This window comes from Pseudopipra pipra, chromosome 2, assembly GCF_036250125.1.
Source record: "Pseudopipra pipra isolate bDixPip1 chromosome 2, bDixPip1.hap1, whole genome shotgun sequence".
NCBI lineage: Eukaryota > Metazoa > Chordata > Aves > Passeriformes > Pipridae > Pseudopipra > Pseudopipra pipra.
Window position 1 is genome coordinate 28470483 of NC_087550.1, and position 22886 is coordinate 28493368.

The 22886-nt window shown below is 45.6% G+C and overlaps 1 protein-coding gene across 2 annotated transcripts; it reads right to left on the bottom strand.

The window, feature by feature from the left end:
* Window positions 1-199: 199 nt before the first annotated feature.
* Window positions 200-14783, bottom strand: LPCAT3 (lysophosphatidylcholine acyltransferase 3). 2 transcript variants are annotated; one of them, XM_064644677.1, is made up of 13 exons: window positions 14638-14783; window positions 5979-6086; window positions 5754-5860; window positions 5507-5600; window positions 5356-5393; window positions 4118-4296; window positions 3588-3696; window positions 2816-2902; window positions 2334-2500; window positions 1597-1744; window positions 919-1077; window positions 675-801; window positions 200-544 (listed from the first exon to the last, which is right to left on the bottom strand). In XM_064644677.1, the coding sequence occupies exons 1-12, from the start codon at window positions 14732-14734 to the stop codon at window positions 685-687; spliced, it is 1410 nt and encodes a 469-aa protein (XP_064500747.1). In that variant the 5' UTR covers window positions 14735-14783; the 3' UTR covers window positions 200-544; window positions 675-684. The 2 variants fall into 2 exon arrangements, with proteins under 2 accessions (XP_064500747.1, XP_064500748.1); XM_064644678.1 differs by lacking the exon at window positions 14638-14783 and adding an exon at window positions 7225-7326.
* Between the last annotated feature and the right edge of the window lie 8103 nt (window positions 14784-22886).

Consider the following 22886-nt stretch of genomic DNA (forward strand, 5'->3'; position numbering starts at 1 on the left):
TTCTCATGCTTCATACGTGGGCAGGCCGTATCCCTTTATAGCAGGGACTTGGCCTAAATTTGTCAAGAAACTGAAATTCTTAGCTGTGCCCTGCTCACCCTGGTGTCAGTCAGTCCTGCAGAATCACCTTGCTCGGTGGCATGTGGCAGTTCACACTCCCACACCAAGGCACCTAAGAGGAAAGGAGCTGAAGCCGATGTGAAAAAGACCAGGAGCAATTTTTATCTTAGATGACAAACGTAGAAAAGTCAGAAGGTGGCTCCAATCCAACGCAGCACCTGCCGTAAGTGTGGTACAATCATCTGGTATCAGCGGAGAGACACGAGTGTCGGCCGCAGGGCGGCAGAGATAAGGCAACGGACAGAAGGTTGAGGGTCTCAAGGAGGCTTACTCGGATCCTCTCCTTCCAGGTCTCTGACCCTGTGCTTTCTCCTTCCCCCTCCTCGCATTGAAAAAAGTCATACTTCAACACAGCAAACTTGGCAGGTGATGCTTTGCTTCCGGAGTGTTAAATCGACTCCTACAAATGCACAGGTGGTACAATCTGAAAAAGAGAAGTGCTATATTTGTTTTGGTTGATTTTATGTTTGCCTTTTGCCTTGGGCTGTAACATTGCTGCCCCACTTCACCTCCTAGTCCAAGCACAGGATTCTGTCAACCTAGCACAACCTTACCTTTTGGCTGTTATTCTGCTCTTTTTAGCTTTTCTTTTCGTGGCACAATTAATCTGCGAATGTAAGGCAACACCAACAGTAAGGTGAAGAACAACACATGGCCAAAGAAATAAATAGACCTGTACACCTGTAAAGAGAAGGGGAGGGTTGAGGATCAGCAAGGAGCTTTGAGCCAAGAACATATTAGAGGGGATGGAGGGAAAAGGGTTACCACATGGGTCCTCTGTTCGTGGCTACTAAATACCTTCATCCATTTGTCCCAGGTGAAAAGGCAAAATGGCACCAGAGAGTAACCCATAAACATCCAGTGATTAGTCTGCTGCAGCACGTAGAAGATGGGCCGCAAGAGAGTGATGGAGGCCAAAGTGCTTAGGGGAGGACTGTCCCGAACAAGGTTTATGAACTAATTTAAAGAAAAAAAACAGAATTCTCATCAGTTCGATGTCCTGTGGCTGTATATGTGGGCTCTGGGGCCGAAGTTCTCTATCCAGCTGTGTAAAATGAATTTTTAGTAAGTAAAGAAGTAGCTAAATACCTCACCTGGCCAAAGTTTTAATTAAGGAAATAAATTTTAATAAGCAATACTGTTCTCTCAGTACTGGGAGATTAGCAGAGGCATTCAGTTCATGTACTTGTGCTCCAATCTTTTCCAGCTGCCAAGTACTTCAGCTGCCCTCTGCTCATATGCCAAGTTCTCCACTTTTCTTCCCGTCAGCTTCTGCAATATATTTACGGTTTGCCCACACAGAAGCCAGCAACCTACTGAACTCTTTAAAAACAAAACCCTATCATGTTTGAAAATCAATTCCAAAGCAAGCAGCTATTTTTCATATTTAATCCAAGTAAAGCCTTCACAGTTTCCAGACTCAGGGGGAAAGACTGGTGCAGGCCACCCCATTCTGGTAAGTCGTACAAAGCATACCTGTCTTTCAACGATGACTATCAGCAACTCCATTTGAAAGCACACCAGGTAGCCAGAGTGCAGCCCATGCCAAATGGCCAGGAAGAAGAGGGCCAGTGCCTGTGACAGCAGTTTGTTACCCAGGAACTTCAGACGCTTGAAGATGTAGCTAGATCAGAAAAGAAACAAAGTGCTTCCAGGTTATTGTCTGTCCCTCCCTGTTGGTGTCAGAGAGGCAGGGCCCAGGGGACCATATGCCTTTGCACACCATGTGGTGACAGAAAACAGCAAGACCAGAGCAAAATGTACATCAGAACAGTCTTAAAGAAATCCCAGCTATAAGGGGGAGAAGGGGTTCATTATGTACAATTTAGTTGTGTCTCAGCAAATGCTGAACGAAAACCCAGTTGAGTTGGCACAGGAGCATCAAGAGCCATGCTGTGGGAACCAGCTGTGAGAGCAGTTCTGAGGCTGGCTGAGCAGGCAGGCAGCTCAAGGGCTTGCTGTAGTTCTGTTCTAGTCTCTACTGCCATCAACTGCTTGCCTTTATTAATAAACTCCCCCTCCAGGTGAATTAAAAGATCTCTCTAACCCAGTAACCCCATAACCTGTTTCTAATGGCACAGCAGCAAAACATGAAAGAAAGTGCAAGAAACTGGCAGATTCTTCCTCTAATGCTCCCGCTCAGCTGAGGATCTCGGTTCTGTCGACACAGGTGTCGCCAACACATTATAGAAGGGGAATTTTGTCCTGCTCACCGGGCTACCCAAGCATTGGTGTTGATGTTGAAAGAAGCAATGGTCCCTGTGAACAAAGGTGTTGTCTCATACAGCCAGACCTTCATGTTGGCACAGGCATTCCACAAAGGCTTTCCATTCTGGTCCTTCCCATTGTACCCCAGACCAACAAGGATGCAGACACCTTCCTATCAAAAAAAACACAAGTAAGATAAGAGGAAAATATTGCCCTTTTTTTGTTGGAAAGGCAGAGCTGAGAAAGCTCTGACTCTCGCTGTGTTGAGTGGAGAGCACCACTGCAGATGGAACAAATGGCTTAAAAACTGCCTGCTTTTTAGTTATCTAGTCTTGGCTAACTTGGAGCAAGCTGAATTGACTTGTACTGATCTCCAGATATTTGAATTTCTTCCATTTAGTGCTAAGTCCAAGAGCATACTAAGTAGCTGCAAGGGTGTGACCTTTATTCATTTGTCTTTTGCCTCTGGAACAACATGTAGACTCACCGTAACAAGCCAGCAAGTTACGTATTTGTAGAGTATAATTTTGCCCCAGATCAATATGTAACCACAACGGAACCAGAAAGGCTTCTCCTGCAGAGACAAGAGCAAAACAGAATAAAAATAAAAACGGGAGTTGAGTGGCCGTAATGGGACAAGGTAGACGAGGTCTCATCACTGTCTTTTGTTTTTATCTGATGTATGTGTTGAGACTGCTTTACGGAGTAGGCTGCCAGGCTTATGCAAACTTATACATTGGTCTCCTTCCTTTGGTAATATGTGGCTGTACTGAAATAGCTACGGTTTGGGAAGACTCTGGGATTAGCATAATCATTGTGAAATTTACACTCTTATTTAGTCACATTGACACAGAAATGCTGACAATCTGCAAGTAGGAATTATTTGTTAGGAGTTTTCTAAGCACCTCAAAGATTCTGATGAGCTTTGCAAGTTACTCTAGTGAAGTTCTTTGCATGTAATTGTTATTAGGAGGGTAATTAAAATATCATAAAATACATAGGTTTCCAAAAACAGCAGTAGCATCTAAGATTAATTATCTATTTGTAAAAGTTTTCATTTGGTTCAGTTCCCCATAACACATTTCTGTTCTGCATCAAATGGAATCTACCAGACAGGCAGTAAAGCCAAATCAATTGTGGAAAGGCTTATCACTAGTTGCTGAATTACTTTTAAATTGAGGGGAAGCTAAAAAAAAAATTTAAAAATTAACAAATTCTACTCTTGTGCCCACACCCCACACAACCAAGTCAATACATACCATATAGTCATCTGAGATGAGGTATTCATCATAGACATACAGACTTGATAAGGTATAGGTTACTAGAAACACAAGACCCAAACTCAGGCGCTTGAGAGCAGGCACAAAACTGAGAAAGAAAAATGCGAAGGTCAAAGAAATGCCTTGGAAAGAGACCATCAAATCCATAATTTTAAAAACAGAGGTGGAAAAGAGGAGGTGGGGGGACAGCAATAGGGGGTACCACATTCCACTGCAGCAGCTGCCTCCATTTGGAAGCTGGGATGCAAATACTACCAGTTTGGAACCGAGTCTGTACTAAAGATGTCAAATAACTGTTGACATTCATGCCCTGGAACAATGCTGGGACATTAAGTGGAGAGTTACAAGCAACTTTTGAAAGACTGCCTTGTCTTATAAATCACTTTTGGTCACAGTACTCCCGTGTCCAGGCAAGAAGGCAGTTTGCTGCAGGGAACATAGAGGATTCAGTGGAGGATTCAGCATTCTAGGATGGCAGGAAGGTGAGAAGCCAAGTCGCTTTATATTACCTATTGGGTCTCTGGCCTGGGACGTCAGTCATCTCACCCCTTGCCAATTTCTGATAGTCTGTCATGGAGAACTGAGGCCCAACCATGAAGGCACCATAGAAATAGGAGAATCCTGAGACCTCCAGGAAGGTAGGAACTCCCCGGACAGCAAATCGCCGCTGCTCAGGGGTCAGGAACTCCTGCACCAAAGGGAGTGGCATTAACATCATCCCGGGGAATTCATACTAGCTCTGGATGTTATGTTCTCAGCCTGCCTCCTTACTGGTTTCAGTTCTTGCTCTCCAGGTACACAGAACTTTAGACTTTGTATTTCTCATCCACTCCTCTCCCCAGCCCTCTCTATCCCCTCTCCCTCTAAACAGCAAGAAGATCCAATGGTTGAGATGAGTTGCACAGATCTCTATTCCCAAATAAGCTCAGAACATGGAAGGGATCTATTGACATGCATGCCTGTCAGCACAGTAGGCATAGCAAAAAGACTGTATCTGACTTATTCCAGTCCCTGACTGCAGTTGCATGTACTCTCAAGACCTTATCATACTACGATTCCTACTTCTTGATGCAAGAATTCATCGTCTTTAAATACTTGAAACTTCAGCTTGGGAAATTTCAGCTTGACCTTGTTTTCTTGCAGTCAGCAGTGATTCCATGGATGCTAAAGACTAGGTCAAGCCTCAAACACGAGGTGGAGGATCAAGACACTTGAAGTAGGATTAAGAGACTGTAGCAAGTGCAATGCCCTCTCCCACACACTGTGCTGCGCAACTTCTGCCACTGTTTTATCTGCTCTAAAAGGAGGGCCCTAACAAATGGTAAAGGGCAACTGTTCACCAGGGTATGCTAAAACTAATCAAAGAAAAGGAAGATGGAAACTGAGACCCAGTACTGATGGTGTGCAAGTTCAAAGTGCACTACCCACAAGACACAGAGCATCAGGGATTGGGAATCTAATGCAACACATTTGGGGGAAAGAGATGGTGGGGAATTTGGAAGGGAGCAGGGTAATATTCTGACATAATTGAAACAACTTTTGTCCATCTCTAATCACTACTGTCTCTGTTCCAAATTATTTCTTTCTGCTCCAGAATTCAGTGCCCTCAGACACTCACAGAGGCTCCCCTCTCAGCTATGGCTTTTACCAAACAATGCAGCCTGCTAACTCACATTCTTTGAACTTCATTTTCTGACCTCTAGCTCACTGGAACAGCATGGAATGATGGAGAAATGGTCTTACTCACCGGATCTTTTCCTCCATCATAGTAATCGATGGCCAGACCTAGAGGTGAGAAACAGTTATTTGAATCCCTGGGATGGGCTGAATAAGCAAGTCCTCTCTTCCCTGAAGCACAGCTTGCAGAGTGCAAGAGATAGAAGAGAGGTGTCACTCACCAATTAACTTTAGTGTCAAGACACAATGTGGCATTGTCCACTTGATGTCATAATGTTCTGTGGCTGTGAAGTAATATCCAGCCATAAGGTATGTCTGAAAGAAACCATTGTTTGGGTTATTCAAACTAATTCCTCCAGCTGGTTTTGATCTGCCTCCACTTTTCCACCCACAGTTGCTACTGGGAAGTGCAAAACTGAACAGAGGGCTCCCTTCTACAAACCGATGGAGTAAGAAAGGGAGTTTTACCATCTGAAAGAAGAACGTGGTGAAGACGGCAGTGATTGTGCGACCCATTAGTCTCAGTATGAGGAACTGGATTAGGACACATATCAGGGAATGAAAAAACTGCATCCCTGTGGGACAGGAAAAGAGAGAGAGAGAGATATAAGAAGTAGAAATTACATTTACAGGTTCTCCTAAACTGCAGCTCACCCTGGGCCAGGCAGCTCTCTTTTCCCAAACTCATCTTACCAAAATTGAAGTAAGCAATTGAGAGTCCTGTGAACACATTGTAGAGATGAATGAGGTAGGTCTCCTTCTGGAAGAGGAAATAGCGCTGGAACAAGGCAAAAGGATATCCTGAGTAGAGAAGAAAGGAAAAAAAAAACCAAAGGAAGAGTTAATAAGTTTAGACAAGTATTGGTAATGATCCAAACTAGAGCCTTCTTGAACATGTTACTAGGAACATGTACTTTACATGGATACATTATCAACAAAGATCGTGGTGTTAATCCCGATACAGTATTTCCATCTTGGGAGACAGATGCCAGATAAATTACTCTGTATAGAAGAAAATACTTTAACAGGAACACAATCATATCAAAATTGACATTGAAGTGCAAGAAATTACAGGATTACAGTTTCTGGCCTCATTCAATACAGATGAATAATGCTTAAATACATGAATCAGACCTTAGTCTCTAATTCATTTCCAAATTCTGCAACAAAAACATTGAACATAGCAAGAAGCTATATTAAAAAAAAAGGGGGGGAGGGAGGAACTTTATGGTTAATACCATTACAATGTGCTGAAAAATTCAATCCTGCTCCCACCTCAATGAGTTCTTTCAGCTTTAATTTTGGAATTCCTCAAGTGACCTCCAGTAAGATAGATACTCTTGCTTTTCTAACTCTGCAACTTCAGATTTGCATCTGATTTGTGAACTATTTAGTACACATCTGTAACTAAAATCCACTAATACTATGCATGTAGTATTTTTGGAAAGAAAAAATCAGTCAGAAGCATATCATATGGAGCAACTAAAATAAGTGGAAGGAGTTTTCTCCTTGCATTTTCTGTGTATTAACTCCTAGCCTAAATTAAGAATGCCTCCAGGTTATTCATGTGTGGCTCAAGTGAGAAGCAAACATTCGTAAAACACTCTGGTAGTACGGTGAGAAGTGTCACACAGAACACCATGAGTCAACTAAATTCTGTTGTCTAGGTGAGTTCACATAGCATGCAATAAACACTGCCACTCATTAGACAATAAATATGTTATGTTTTAATACACAGTGACACAGGAAGAGTTGCCCATCTCATGGGTACATGAAGCCCATTCACGCAATTAGTGTTTCTAAAGGCACATGCACAAGGAGCTGAATTGGGATGCCAGAAGCCACCTTAATTCTAGCATTTTATTGTTTTACTTTGCAAGATTGTGTTCTTTTGTCCTGCTTAAAAATAAACAAAAGGAAAAGGAAATTCATCACGTACCACAATACTGGCATCCATGCTACTTATTATCCTAGCTGAAATCTGTAGCAGTGGATAGATCTCTTATACTTCCACTAATGGAGTACTAGGAGCAGGAGATAGTCATGTTTTATATGGAGCAGTAATAAAAGGTGACGACATGCACATTCTGCCGAGAAGTGTATGATGGATGGAAGGTTTCCAATAAGCGAGGCCAAATCTAGTCACTGCTGTGAGAGGAAATGAGAAACTCTGTCATGCTATGTAAAATATATGTCTGGCAGTCTGTCAGTGGAGCCATTTTAAGGTCCTCTCCGTCCCCAAAAATCCCTTGGGAGGGAGCCCCAGGGTTTGGGACTTTTGGGCTCCCTTCTGGGTCCCAGATGCTCTGTTGAGTCCAGATGCGTACCTGCTGCTTCTTGAAACTGAACTGCTGCTCCCCATTTCCTCAGCCTCTTGCCACCCCTCTTTCGGTCTTCCCGGCCTCCTTGTTGCTGTTCCTTCCTCCTTTTGTGTCCCACACTGGTTTCCACACCACAGGCTGCTTTCTCAGGCTGAGCAGCCGGCCAGCCCCACATACCACGGCCCTTCACTCACAGAGCCTGGCAACCTCCCTCCTGCACACCCAGCCTGCTCTTCCTTTCCACAACAGCAGCTCCAAGCTCCCCTACAAAATGTCTTACCCAAACCATCCTCTCCCTGCCTGGTCCCCCATGATTTTTACACAGCGTTCTTTTCATTCGCTAACATGGCCTTCTGTCCCGTTTCCCCCATTGCTGCCCTGAACACCAGCTGACGGGGAAAGAGGGCATTGGTAAAGGGAATTCATCATACAGGCTCTCTAGGGATACAGGAGTAACTAAAAGAATTAGAGCAATTCACATAATCAAAAAAAAAAAAAAAGGTTGTGTTTTCTACCAGCCTTTTACTCAGGAACATGTAGACGGGGATTCTTTGTTCATGTGCCAATTTTCCTGCTGAAGTTTAATAAACACAGGAACAACTGGCTTTGAGAAATGGAAAGTGGTAAAAAAATGTAAAGTGTTACTATCAGATTAGATCAAAAGTTTACTGCAGAAAATGTTTCCCCCTTTTGAACAAGGGGAGAAAAATCAGATTACAATTACAGGCAAAGCACAATTTCTTGCTGTTCGTTGACATGGATGGTCTTAAAACTACATTTTCAAGGCTGTCCCACTCTCTCAAAAATCAGTAATATCTTGCAAAAAAGTCCATTTTCATGAGAATTTTTTTCTCTAGATATCTCTGTAGACAGAATTAAAGTATGACTGAATTCTATAATGTACCGCAAATTTCTAAAAGCCAGAAATTTCATCTCTTTTATCCCATGCCCATCTAGAGTTCCTACTCTTTGAGAGAGCTGTCTCACTTGTCAGGCATACTCCTTTTTAGCTCGACACAGCAGATCACATCATGGTTTGGCTAATGATGCTCTGAAGGGAAAAGAACCCTGGCAAACAGAGAGCTACTAATGTGCACAGCATATATGTTTTTAGAAAGCCACAAACAAATCCTGGTCTTGCACTACATGGGTACTGTTCCAGTTCAAAAGTCATATCATCAGCCTAAATTCTTCTGATATCCAGAGTAACTTATTAGTACTCTGGACTGCAATTTACCCACAGTTCTGCTGCATGAGATAATTTTCTCAGTTTTACAACTGGGCCAGTTCCACGCTGCAGATATAAACTTTAACCCCCAAATGGCAGTGGATACTGAATGTCAATGGTCATTCTGCTGTGGCCTGTGCCCTTCTGAACACTCATAAACTATTAAATAACAAGCAACTTCTACTGATAACAATGGCAGTACTCCTGCCCCACTACCGTGTTCCTGAAGCACAGCAGTTTTTGGAGTTATTTTGGAGTTGGCTGTCACCTTTGGATATGTCAGCAGCAGGACGCTGTGCTGCTTTGCTTCTGCCATTCAGTGCAACAGGACAAGAGTCCCTGGTCCTTGCTGCCAAGAGATCCTGCACAGCAGCTCCCACTCTGCCAACCTCCTCTTTCACAACTCCCTCAGGCAGAGTAGGCTGTAATACTCCTGGAGAAAACAGAAGGGAACCCCTGATCCCAAGTAATTCTTCTTCTCTACCCACCATGGAGTTGAAAAACAGTCTGCACACAGAGTTGGATTTTGCTTCTAGACAGACTTTTTATAGAAGGAAATAAGCAATTGATATAGAAGTGGCAAATTAGACATGAATGCTGCTAATGATAAATCCCTCCTTTTTTTTTTTTTTTTTTTTTTTTCAAACTTCACAGTAACAAGAGGATGATCTCTGGTTAAGAGAACCCCTGTGATGAAAAGAAAGGACAAAGTCAGCTTTTTGGCCACAGCCATTTGGGAGAGTAATGGGCCACTGCACATCGCTCAAGTTGTCCAGAGATACAAGAATCTAACTAAGCAAAAGAAGTAAATGATCGAGGAGGTGAATTAGGCAGGATGAAAGTTCTACTAATACCAAGCAAAAATAGTGCCATCTTCTTGAATGGGTGATTAAGATGCCTGTCTTTTTCCAGATATAAAGCTGCAAATAAGAATACCAGAAACATTCTTTTCATCTCTGCTCCCTTTATTTCCCCTTTTATATGCATTAGCTCTGTTTCATCTTCAAGAGTAGATCTGACTATTTTTCCCCTTCTCCTTTGCTGATCAGCTAACTCCTCCTTAGTTAACATGTAGCAGGTCAATTGCCTTCATTTTCTCGTAAAAATGCTAAAACTAAAAGGAAGGGGACAACAGGAAAAGAAAGTGGTAAAATACCAGCCTTACCTAATATTTTGACTTCAAAGGTATTCCCTTCTTCTGTCTCTAATACTGCAATACTTGTCTAACACTGGGTGCATAAACATGAGTATTTTAATTCAGCTCAGGACTGCACTTTCAAAGTCCACTTACGATGCTTTAGTTTGCTTTAGTCTCAAAGCATGTGAACAGGGCTCTCTTCAGATGAAACTAAACTGAAAACACACTCCAGTGGGTGCTTAGTCCGTATGACCAGACTGAAACAAATTGAAAGTAAATGCTCAAAACCCATAGACAAGTCTGCTCTATAGATCTGCTCCTACTGTACCACTTGGCTAATGTAGACACGGGCAGTGTGTAGCATTACACACCTCCCTCTATTTTTTTATTATTTAATGAACAAGATGTATTTGAAGTTAGAAGTTTAAACAATGCAGCACACGAGTGCTCTGTGACAGGGCTGGTTTTAGACCCCGTGACAGGGGAGTGCTGCCTCTTACAGCTTCTCCCATCTCTCACCCATCAAAACCAGTTGTTCGCCTTCCCTGCAGTAAGGTTCTTGTTTGTCTGACCAGCTGGTGACTCGGTTTGGGATAAGTCAACAGCTTTGGGTGACCACAGTGAGAATTTCACTGAGCTTAAAAATCTTCAGGATGCAGAGAACAGGAAGAAACAGAGGACGTAAAAATAATTATGAAAGGTAGAAGAGTAGCAGACGACTGGCAAGCAAAGGAATATGTTTCTGGCACCTATTGAGTAGTAATGTGTTAATTTCTGCAGGTCCCTGATATGTGTGTGGATGAGGGAACACTTCCCCAGTGCTTTTCCTGGCAGGTCTGGGCAAATCAGCAGGGTCAGTTCTGGCTCAGGGGTGTAAACAGCATGTTGGCCCCCCTCCACACTGTGCAGCAGGACATGCCAGGTAGCTTGCAAGCCACTGTGTAATACTATGATCAGATAAATAGCTGTAATTCTTTGGGATCATACAGCCATGCAAGAAATGAGATCAACATAAAGTCTTAAATACACAGTGCCACAGGGCCCCCTGCATCCTAGCTTATGCTTTGAGCGGTGACAGCAGGAAAGAAATCTGTTCCCTCTCATGTGAGGACAGGAGCAGCAGCACAGAAACCCTGTTCTCTCCTTCACACCATTAAAGGGCTCCTTTTTCCTTTTTCCTCCAAGGGGTTAGGACAGCATTGATTCAGACCTCTTATTCCAGCAACTGGAAAGTAACTCTGTAAGGACAGAGCTGAGACCACTGGTGTCTTCGATGCTGACAAAAAGACAGAGTTTCTCCTGTGAGAACAGTGGCCCCTGGACCTACTGAAGAATGCAAGGTAGAGTACATCTCTCAAAGACACCTTCATATCACTGACAGACATTAGTGTACTGACACATCACACTTTTTTTATTGGCAGGGTCCAGAACTATGCTTCAGGTCTTACTGCTGTTGATAAAGCAGCCAAATTGCAGACTAATTTCTTCAAAGGCTGTTTACGCAAATTTTTACATACGGGAAGTCTGCAGTAAGTTTTTAATCTTGTACAATCTGAGTAAAGGACTCTAGTTGTATTCTTTGCTTCAAAATTGCAGCATATATAAATGTGTCTGATCTAAATACAAAGCTGTGACTAAAATCCCCATAATTTGCTCAGCAATGTGCCATTACTTGTTCACTAAAACATTGTGTTGCCCTTTAGGACTACTCCAATTTTAGTTCTTGGATGCTCTTCCTTCCTCCTTTCTCATTCTCCCCTTTATTTAATTTTTTTCAGTTGTGACAGAATGTTAACAGTTTTATACAACCTCTTTTAGTTATTTCAGATTATGACTAAGTAAACACACTTATTCTGAATCAAGAGAGTCCATTTAGACTTTTTTTCAACAATAATTCAGCTTTCTCCAGAAATTAAGTTGCAAAGTCCCTTGTGATTCTTCCTCTTTCTCAGAAAACTATTTTTACCAGTTTTGGTGATCCTCTGAACAGTGAAACCCTAGAAACTGTTGTCACAGTGTAGATGGGAAACTGCATCACAGAGCAAGAAAAAGAAACAACTTTTTAGTCCATCTTTGGAACAGAGATCTTTGAACAGCTTTGGAACCAAGCTTTGTCCTCATGGTCTTGTTCCAAAATAATTCAGCAGTATTAGCTGCAGCCAAAAAAATAGTTTTCTTCCTGAATCTATACAAACACCTGAAACGGAGGAAGTGAAGGAAAAGCCATACTTTTTCTGTCCTAACGCCACTTCCAGCTTTCAGAAATGCCTTTCGTTTACACCCCATGCCGTCCTATGAAGTGGTCATCAGTGCTAGCTGCATTACCAACAAGCTTAAGGCTTTCCATCACATTAAATGGATTGTAAACTAAGCTGCAATTAAATGAACATTTCTTTGTGCTGGGCTAAGGAACTCTTCTTACTCTCCTCTCATGTTGTTCTGGAGGACTGTTTGGCCTGTCCAAACAGTAATGGTATAATGCTTTACCTCCCATCCATTAAGCAGGAAAGCTGAAGTCAATCCCCTCTGCCCGAGTGGTTCAACCTACACGACCTGCAAGAGTGCCAAACTACAGGCAAGGCTATTTTGCATGCCCTGAAGCCTTCTGTCTGAAGTTATGCCTTCCATTGCATGTAATTAAGTGATACTGAGCTGGGGAGAAAGGACAGGGAAAGGCAGGTCTAGCCTCCTGGTTTAGTAAATACATTTTAGTATGCAGGGGAGAGATGTTAGTGGTTTCCTAGTCCCTGATCTCCAGACTTTAATACAAGTTACAAAAATCCACTGGGACCATGCAAAATAGATAGCGGCCTACCTCAGGAACAGCACTGTGCTGTCTCGGTGGCTTAGCGTCAACACTATACGTGAACATTTGTAACAGCACACACAGATCTCATGCTTCCTCAATCTACCGACTGCAGCGGGCAGCTCTTCTTATCTTTCTAGGAGAATAACTATCTGCTGTTCATTTCAAAGAAGTAGTTTTGCTCACCCATGAGACACCGAGCAAGAAACAGCCTTCCAGTGTAGTGTGCTAGCTTATTATTAGTAAGAAGCAAGAAGGAACTCAGAAAGTAAGATCCAGGTGGGAACACTCTGCAGAGGCATCTCTCTACTGTAGCTATCTGCCTCCACACAAGCTTTCTAGGACCTTTTCTGCATAAGCACCTGTTAGACTAGTTCCTTGGTTAATTCAGTTGACTAACCTCGTAGTGAACTATCTGCTTTTTCTGGTTTAGGTTTCTGCCAAGCAAGTAAATTCAATCAGATTGCAATTAAAGTATCAGAGACAGACGTGGGAGAAAGGAAAGCAGGACTTTCCCTGTTCAGCTGTGGGGAGCTGCTAGACTAACTCATGCTGACTTGTGCGCATGTCTTGTATATGTTACCTATTAATTTTTTTTCTTCTAGAAGAAGTTTGGTTTAACTAACTTCTATGTGGAGTTCAAAATGATAATCAGTTCAGCCTCCTATATCTACCCTTGATGTGAGGAATGTTTTGGTTCAGCTTGATCTCGCACATCATAAACTAAATCAGGCAGAAACAAGTCTGGTGCAGACCACAGTTACAAAGTGACACAGTTTTTCTTGCTTGCATCTTTTCTTAAAAATTATACTTCTAGTTAGCCGAAGCAACTTTATTTTGACAGATCACACAGGAGCAGCTGCATCACTTCAAACATATTTTCAGGTTCAGTGTATTTCCTTTCTGCTAGGTGACTACACCCCCAAATGCTTTCACAACCTGAAGTTTCACTGAGCATCTGCAGAGATGTACGCAGATAGCGTGTATACATACACTTGAATTAATGTTTTGGGAGTCATAACCTCCCCCTCAATGGCTAGCTCACATCATAACGCTAGCCCTGCCTTACCCATTTCACAGGGGACTTAAGTATCTCATGTTTACATAAGCGCAGGCAGTGTGTGTTTTGCAACATGCTTCGCGTCGCAGGTGGAGCACAGGACATCATCCCAGTTCTCCCGGCCACTGTGCTGGCAGGCTCTGCTCACCCTACCTGGCAGTGCCCGTGATGACACGCCACTCCCTCAGTGCCATCACTGCTGCAGACACCAGCGATATCTCTGGGCCGCGACCGCCCTGCACTCGGACAGGGCAACACCTGGGAGAGGTTGCGGGGATTCCCGAGCGGACACAGGCTCGCGGGGTGCGGGATGTACACGGGGCCTCGGGGCACTCTCACAGAGCCACCGAGACAATCGCTCACAAAGTTCCTGTGCCCGGGATACGGGCCCCAAGAGGGGTCTTCCGCTGGCACCCCGCGCTCCTCCCCGCCGCACTCCTACAGGCGGTCTGACAGAACCGCGCCCCGACTTCCCGCGGAGAAACCGGGCGGAGTCCCCTCTCCGCCGGGACGGCTGGAGGCTCGCCCCGGGCGGCTGCTGCGGGGCACGTCCCGCGTTCCCCGGGCGAGGCGGGCGGTGCCGGTAGCGGCGGGGGCTCGCCCGCCGGCTCGCCGCGCACACGTGGCCTGGTGCGGCGACGCGAACACAGGTGCGGCTCCGCGCCGGCGGGGCGATGCCCGGCCCCGGCCGCCGCGCAGCGTGGCACAGTGTTTGAGCGGCGGGGTCGCCCGTGCCCACGGCGGGCGCGGAGCCCCGCCCGGGGCGTCAGCCCCTTTTCCCCCCCGCGCCCTGTCTTACCCATGAGGATGGACAGGATGAGGCGCAGCGCCTGCTCCGACGAGCCCAGCGCCTCGGCCAGGCGCGCCAGGCTCCAGCCGGCCGCCGCCACCGCCATGTTCACCGCCGGCCGCCCCGCCGGCCGCTCGCGCCCCGAACCCGGCAGCTGCACCAGCCAGCGCGGCCCCCGCACCGCGCACCGCCCCCAGCCCGCCCATTGGCTGCGCTGCGCCCGGCCCCGCCCCGCCGTGCCGGCGATTGGACCGTCGGTGGCAGCGGGGCCGGGCCTCAGCGCACTAAGGCAAAGGTTACCCGCGGGTGGGCGGGGCCGCGGCCCGGCCCCGCCGGCCAATGATTGGTGGAAGTACGGCAGGGGGCGGGGCGCAAGAGCGGCGGGCGGGGCGGGGAGGGCGCGCGGGGCGGGGCCCGGCTCCCCATTGGCTGCGGCGGGACAGGAGAGCGGCGGGGCGGGGTCGGGGTTATTCGCGGACACGAGGCGCGAGCGGAGGGCGGGAGAGCGCGTGGGGAGGGCGGGAGAGGGGAGTGGTGGCCTAGGCCTGGGTCTGCGTTCTGGCTTTGGCCTTGACCTCGGCCATGGCCTCGGCCGCAACCCCAGCCCTGTTCTTAGCCTTAGCCTCGGCCTTAGCTTCGGCGTGGGGCATAGCTTGATCTTCTCCAACGCTGCCAGGTCCACCACCCCATTTGTCCCCGGAGGACAGACCCCTGGTGCTTGGCTCTTGTGGCCCAGAGGGATCCGTTTCCCATACCAGCGTTATGGCAACACCTGTTCCTTGCCCTGTCCCTGTAGCACCTGACAGAGTGTGCCACAGTGCCAGGCAGAGTTTCAATGGTTCCCAGTGACAGGACGAGGAGCAATGGCCACAAACCAAAACACAGGAAGTTTCACCTCAACATGAGGAAGAACTTCTTTACACTGAGGGTGGCAGAGCACTGGAACAGGCTACCCAGAGAGGTTGTGGAGTCTCCCTCTTTGGAGACATTCAAAACCCACCTGGACACACTCCTGTCTCACCTGTTCCAGATGACCTTGCCTTGGCATGGGTGATTAGACTGGATGATCTCCAGAGGTCCCTTCCAATCCTAACAATTCTGTGACTCTTGTCACTGGGCAGGTCTGCCCACACAGCGTCCTCATAACTCATCCACTGGATGACCTTCTCCTAGGTTAGGTTAGATATTAGAAAAAGGTTCTTCACCTAGAGGGTGGTTGGGCACTGGAACAGGCTCCCCAGGGAAGTGGTCACAGCACCAAGTCTGAGAGAGTTCAACAAGTGTTTGGATGATACTCTCAGGCACATGGTGTGACTTGAGGATGGTCCTGAGCAGAGCCAGGAGTTCAATTCGATGATCCTTGTGAGTACCTTCCGACCCAGCATATTCTGTGGTTCTGTGTGGCGTGTCCCTTCATGCAGCTGTACATGAGTGCACCCCAAGTTCTCCTCAGCTAAAGCTTTGGGTGTAGCAGATGTGATCCTCTTTCCCTTGTTTCTTTACCATTTTCCTGCTAGGTCATTTAGGTGAGCAGTAGCACCAAAACTTAGCTGGAGGGGCAAACTCAGGCTCACACAAAGATTCACATGAAAAGGGACCTCTGGAGGTCTCTGATCCAAACCCCAGCTCACAAGCTGGACTCCAAACCTGGATCAGATTGCTCAGAGTGTTGCCTGGGCAATTTCTGTACATTTTTATGGGTGAAGAGCTCCAAGCCTCCCCGGCCTCCTGAGCCAGTGCTAAATCATCCTCTTTATCCTGCTCTATCCTCTTTATCATCACCATTTAGACAGCAGCCCCAATGAGATCCCATTTCTTGTCAAATCTGACTGGAAGAGGGACTATCTGGCAACACGCCCATCTGGACCTCACTTATATAGAAGACCAGGCTAAAGACCTTGCCTCCTCTTGCCCTTCTCTTTTCCAAGCTAAACAAATCCAGATTCCTCAGTATCAAAGCTCTAGTCACCTATCCAGTGGTCCTCCACTGGGCTCTTTCTAGTTGGTTCACACCTCTCTTGTGCTGGAGAGTCCATAGTGAACGCAGCGAAACAAATACAACTATATCTATGCCACACAGAGGGAAATAATTGCTTCTCTCCACCTGTTGACTCTGCTGCCATCCATGCCACCCAGTGTGTTGTTAGGGTGTATCATGGGCTGGTGTGCCAGCACCTCCAGGATCTTTTCTGCTGAGCTGCTCCTTAGCCCATTGTCTCCCAGTCTGTGCTGGCACATATGATTACTCTGCTTCAGGTGCAGGTCTGGCCATGAGGTTATGGTGTGGCTGTGGGGTGGGCTCACCTGCTGAGAACAGGCCCTGGTGGGCACAGTTTTCACTTTAAATGATGTGGATTTTCTCCTATCCTCCATTTCTTAGTGGGAAAGGCACAGATCAAGAGAAGGAAGAGGATAAAGTCTTGAAAGAGCAGTTAAATTGCACATTGGGCTGTGCAGCAGAAGATGTAGTGAGTGTAGAGAGTAGAACAGACAAAGGATGAAAAGAATGAAGGAGTGATCTGACAGAAACCTCAAAAAGTTCAGAAAATAAATGCATTCAAAATAATATGGGACTTGATGTGAAGCTAAGGGAGAACTGAGCCAGAATCATTTCAGAGGTCCACAGTGAAACTGTGAAAAGCAATGACCTTAAGCTGCTGCAAAGGAAAGTTCAGTTGGACCAAAGGGTGGTTCACCATGGTAACAGATGCTTAGAGAGGCTGGGACATCTTCAGCCTTGGAGATGTTCAGAAGATGCCTTTTTCTCACAGAAAATGAGAAAAATGGAAATGAAGAGTAATCAGTGCAGTAAGGAAGTGAATGAAGAAGGCGAGATCTCGGCCTTGATCTCCAGAGGTCCCCTGAAGACAGTGTAAGGTGCAGAGTGGCAGGCCAAGATGTTCAGTGGGGGTTTAAAAACCCTTCTGACTCCATCAGGTTAGACTTTACAAATAGGTTACTGTGTTTGTCCACCCTAACTGGTTACTGTTTGCCAGTTGACTTTCCAAGGAATATCTGTCTCTCATTTCCACATTCAATTGTGTGTTTATGGTGTTTAGGACTCCTGAGTGAGTCCTATGTGAGCATGATGACTGTCTATTCCTCCCCCTGTCATGTTTCACAAGGAATGATCCTCTCAAATTTCAACATTTGTAGAAGTGTAATGAAAGTGGAGAGCCAGATTACAGAAAGGCCTCTTAGCATCACTGCTGAAGGAATCCACTCCATAACCAAGCTTCGTCCCTTCTTTGGTATAATTAAATTATCCCACAGATTTAACACTCTGACGGGGTAACCTCTTAAAGTCTCTATCTTGCTCAGTTGTGCTGTTGTCTGACAGGTGACTATAGTTGTTATCATCATATTAAAAGTCCACGAATGAGTCAAAGAGTGATGAGAATATTCATGTAAAAAAGATCCACTGAGGACATGTTAACAGTAACATACAGATATAACTTCTGGCTCAGTATGTCGCTACATTTTAGATAGTCAAAAATGGGAGAATATACCAGGGAAATATCTCCATACACTTGCCTTCTCCCTTAAACCTCCACATCAGGCTTCTCCTCCCTTCATCCTTCCCGTTCCCTTCTTGTCCTCTTTTCATAAAAGCTTAGATCATGCCTGGAGGATTACTTAGATTCTGTGGGCAATGGCCTTGCTTTGAAGGTCAGACTGCTGTAACCTGGCACCAACCATGCCACTGTTGCTGCAGCCGCTGGTACTCTGTTGGGCTTGGCACGAGGGCTTACAGCACTGGGCTTAGCTTTCCACACGTTCTGCTGGTACACGTCCTGCCCAGGAAGACCTCTGTCTCCTGCAGACACAGACTCCTGCTTTTCGAAAGGCAAGGTGCTCCATCTGGTTTGGGAGGACACATTTGTAGCAGGAAAAATGGATTTGGACCACAGTCTCTCTCAAGTGGTGTCCTCCCGTAGACCCAAGGTTGCAGAAAAAGGGGAGAGTTAGAGGCTGTATGCTGGGCTAGCCAAATTCTGGTCTAGGACCTTTGTGTTCTGGAATAGCTGAGGCAGCAACCCCCTGACACACTTCTTTTGTGCAAAGAGGAACTTACTAGAAATGTCCACTATTTGTGAAATGAATTTTTTAAATACTGTAGTATTTTAATACACTTGAGGTTAGCTACTTGTATGGTGAGACAGAGTGCATATGAACTTTCATTCTGTAATTTACTGTTGTCAGAGATGGGTTTCAGGAGCAGCATCTGCTCCTGAGATTCCCTAACAATTTCCATTGCAAGATTCTGTTTTCAGTTGCTTGAAATGTTGCTATATTTGACCTGTTTAGATTAAATGCTAGATAGCCAGTTTGGGTCAGAGCATAGCAGCTGGTTTTGAGACTTGAATCATGATGAGTGTACTGCTATTTTTCAGTAGTATTATTATTTTAATAATCATAGTGGTGTCATGCTTGAGAGGAGGGGGTGTAGCCAAAAATATTTATTCATTGTCCTGAAGATACACTGTGGTTTCATAACATTACATAGGTATTAATATGAAACTTGAGGTTCACATGAGCTCGATGGGGCAATATGGGAATGGAGCTGCTGCAACTTCTGTAAATTCATTTCCATTGACCGTGTTCCAGTGGTTCATGCAGCTTTCCCACATGCCACAACTGCACGAGACCCCAGATGGTTCCTCAAGAGCTCTTGCAGTACATTCTTTCCAGGACCATTTCTTGTATGCTGAGGTACTGAAACAGGAATCTTGTGCTCTGCCTCACTAGTGCCTCTTCTTCCAGGCAGGCACAGGTGCCTACCCTGATTGAAATGGCCATGGGAAAGGAGCGAGTTACCTGGGACAAGACAACTATCTGGGGAGTGGGTTTAGGGTTGAACACTGATGGGGAGGAGGAAGATACTACAAGAGCAAGAGTTAAAGTAAAAATAGATAGGACAGAAGGCTGCTGCTGGCAATCATGGTGTCAAGAGAGAAGCAGAGGGAGGATGGAGAGAGAGATAACCACTAGGAAGAGATGGAGTATAGAGGGAGAAGGGTGACTGCTTGGAATAACAGGCAGGAGAAGACATGAAAATAAGTTTTCATTAGATGGATGAATAGGAGGCCTTGGAGCCAGCAGGGGAAAAATTCAGGAGTGGGTGAATGCAAACCAGAGAGACAGAGAAACTAGGACTCCGTGGTGTTGGAGGTGGAGAGAGAATAGTATGCTTGAAATCATGTCACCTTTTCACTCTGGAGATTATTGCACAAATTAATCTTAGAAGGAAAAAGTCTCTAAGGTCGTCGAGTCCAACCATCAGCCCAACATTGCCAGGTCCACCACTAAACCATGTCACTAAGTGCCACATCTATATGTTTTCTGAACACTTCCAGGGATGGTGATTCCACCACTTCTCTGGGCAGCCTCTTCCAATGCTTGAACATCCTTTCAGAGAAGAATTTTTTCCTAATAGGCGATCTAAACCTTGGCAGCTTGAGGCCAAGGTCTCAAGGTGTCCTCTTGTCCTACGCAATGTCAGAGCCTGATTCTCAGGCACCACCAGCTCCGCACCCGAAATCCCCCTCCACGAAACGGGGGAGCTGCAGTTCGTGGCCCCTGTTCCTAGTGGGAGGGCTCGGACACGCCGTGCCGGGCACGGGGCGTGTCACCCAGGGGAATCAGGGTAGTCACCCCCCCGATATCCACTGTGGGGCCGGGCGGGGCAGCCCCCGGGCCGTGTCTCCCCGGGGCCGGCCGGTCTCTGCTGCCGCCTCTCGGTGCCGCCGGGACCGGCGAGCTGTGTCTGCACTGATGGCTTCAGTCCGGCGGGTTCTCCTGCCGCAGGAATGTCGCTTTTCCTCTCACAGCAGCGGCTTCACCTCGACGTTTTACAGCGTTGTGGTTTAAGGGCTGAGGGAGCTGGGATTTTCAGCCTGGAGAAGAGAAAGGTGCGGGGCGACCTTATAGCACCTTCCAGTACCTAAAGGGGGCTGGAATACCTGAAGAGAGCTGGAGAAGGACTTTTTACAAGGGCAAGTAGTGATAGGACAAGAGGCAGTGACCTTAACCTGAAGAAAGGTAGGTTTAGACAGGATATTAGGAAGAAATTCTTTACAGTGAGGGCGTTGAGACACTGGCACAGGTCACCCAGAGAAGCTGTGGATGCCCCATGCCTGGAAGTGTTCAAGGCCAGGTTGGAGCAACCTGATCTAGTGGAAGATGTCCCTGCCCATTGCTGGGGACTGAAACTAGGTGATCTTTAAGGTCTCTTCCAACCCAAACCATTCCATGATTAAGTGAAAGTAAGCCAAAGTATTTAGGAATATTTTACTCTAATAGATGCAACTGCTCCTCTTCAGCCACAGTTTCAGCTCTGGAATGCCACGTGTGCCATGAAGATGGATATCCCTTGGAAGGTCGCAGCAGAACCCACAGCAGTCATCCCACGGTGAGACATCTCAGCTGTGAGTCAGAATAGGGAAAAGTAGGAATGACTATAGGGCTTCTGTTTGTAGGAAATGTAGTGCATTGCTTGTACAGGCATTGCTTGTGCTTAACAGTCACAGCTGCTTGAAGCTACACCCAGGGGCATAGGGGAAGGGAGTCAGGAGGCAGCAGGCATCTCAGTGTGGTACAGTGCACAGAGCAGAAGCTCCCAGCTCCCAGGTTTTACTGGGACCTTTGCATTCAGACTTGGTGATGGAGGGAGTAAAAGAGGTGAACAGACTGGTGAAAATGCCCCTGGTACAGTAAGCAGAGATGGAAATCTATGGGTTATACTGAGAGGTTCTGCACACACCCACACTGGCACGTTTTCCTGGGGTTTACACAAGGCTCCAAATTTAGTGACTGGTAACAAAATTGCCCTGGATCACAAGAGGGAAGTGGGAAGTGTAGTGAGCAAGAAACCCACTGAATCCTCTTATTGGCAGAACAGGAAACAAGCAAATTACTGCCAGGGTCTTGGTAGTTGGAGCATATTTACTTGTTACTTACATATCTTTGACTCCCTCATGATGGATTTCATTTAGTTAATGTTGTTTTCTCTTTTGATATTTACTCCCTTTGCTTTAGGTACTGACTCAATATTTCCAGATGGGAAAGTGTGGCTTTTCGTTAGAACTTGGGAAAAGCTTTTTTTCCCCCCCAGTTTCCTGGGGGAAGACAAGCCAGTCAGGCCTGTTTTAGACGGTAATTTTGTGAAACCTGGAACACTACTGTGCTTCATAACATCTGGCAGAAAGGTTACAGCTACTCAACTCTGAGTCATCTTAAGAAAAGGTTTATCTTGTGCAATTTGGGAAAAGTAGTATGTGGTCATGTAATTTAGGAATTTAAGAGAATGCGTGTGCCTCTGAGCAGAATTATATTGTATTGACAAACTTAATATTATCATTTATTAAACTTAATGGCACGATTTTGCCTCTTTTAAATTGTTACCTGACATAATTTCAGTGAATTGTGAAATATATTACCTAGCTGTTTCATTTTACAAGTCGTAAAAACAATACAGATCTAAGCAAATGGAATCAAACGCTGTATATGTATTCAGTGTAAACATATACATAGATATTACCAGTCTCCTGCATAAATAGTTAGCATTATGCAGATATGTGACCTGAGAAAATGCAGCTACTTTTTTACTTAACTAACATCAGCAATCTTTTTCTTAATTAATAGGTATATGTCTTCTAAAGAATTATTAATATTCACACACATATTAATCTACCACTGCTACAGACAAGTCGAGTCAGGTTTTATATGAAAATATACAATTCCCTTACGATGAAATGACATGCATAATATATCAGTCCACACTCATTTGATTTCTGCCATGCCCATTCTAAAATATGATTGTGGCTCGAAGAGTCACTGACAGGGTTTTTACTTTGCTCAGCTCAGAGGAGAAAACATCTCCCCATGATTTGTTGTGTATCTTTCATCACTGTTTTCCTGATTTCCAAAATTCCAGTTAGAAACATCAAGCTGTGCTCCCAAGAGATATCAGAAGTGAGATGACACTGTTTTCTCTCTCTCTCCATTCTCAGTTTGACATTGAAAACAGACTAGTCATGTTCTTCAAGCAAAGCCTTTATCCTGACTACAATGAAGTCAGTTATGATTCATCTGTAGGTGTTTCTCTCCCTTGTAAATATAAAAAACTCTTTCAGCCAGGCTTTGCTAATGCACTTTGCCTATGGCCTGCTAAAACTTGAAGCACTTTTTTCCTGGCTATAACAAGACCTGGAGTGTGCTGTGCCGATTGTAAAGAGTAGAGGCTGTAATGGAGTTTT

Coding starts and splice junctions, on each gene's coding strand:
- LPCAT3 (XM_064644677.1), bottom strand. CDS start 14,734: ATGGCGGTGGCGGCGGCCGGCTGGAGCCTGGCGCGCCTGGCCGAGGCG. Junction 6,087..14,637: donor CATCCTGTCCATCCTCATGG/GTAAGACAGGGC, acceptor TTCTCTACTCAG/GATATCCTTTTGCCTTGTTC. Junction 3,697..4,117: donor CCAGGCCAGAGACCCAATAG/GTAATATAAAGC, acceptor TTTCTTTCTCAG/TTTTGTGCCTGCTCTCAAGC.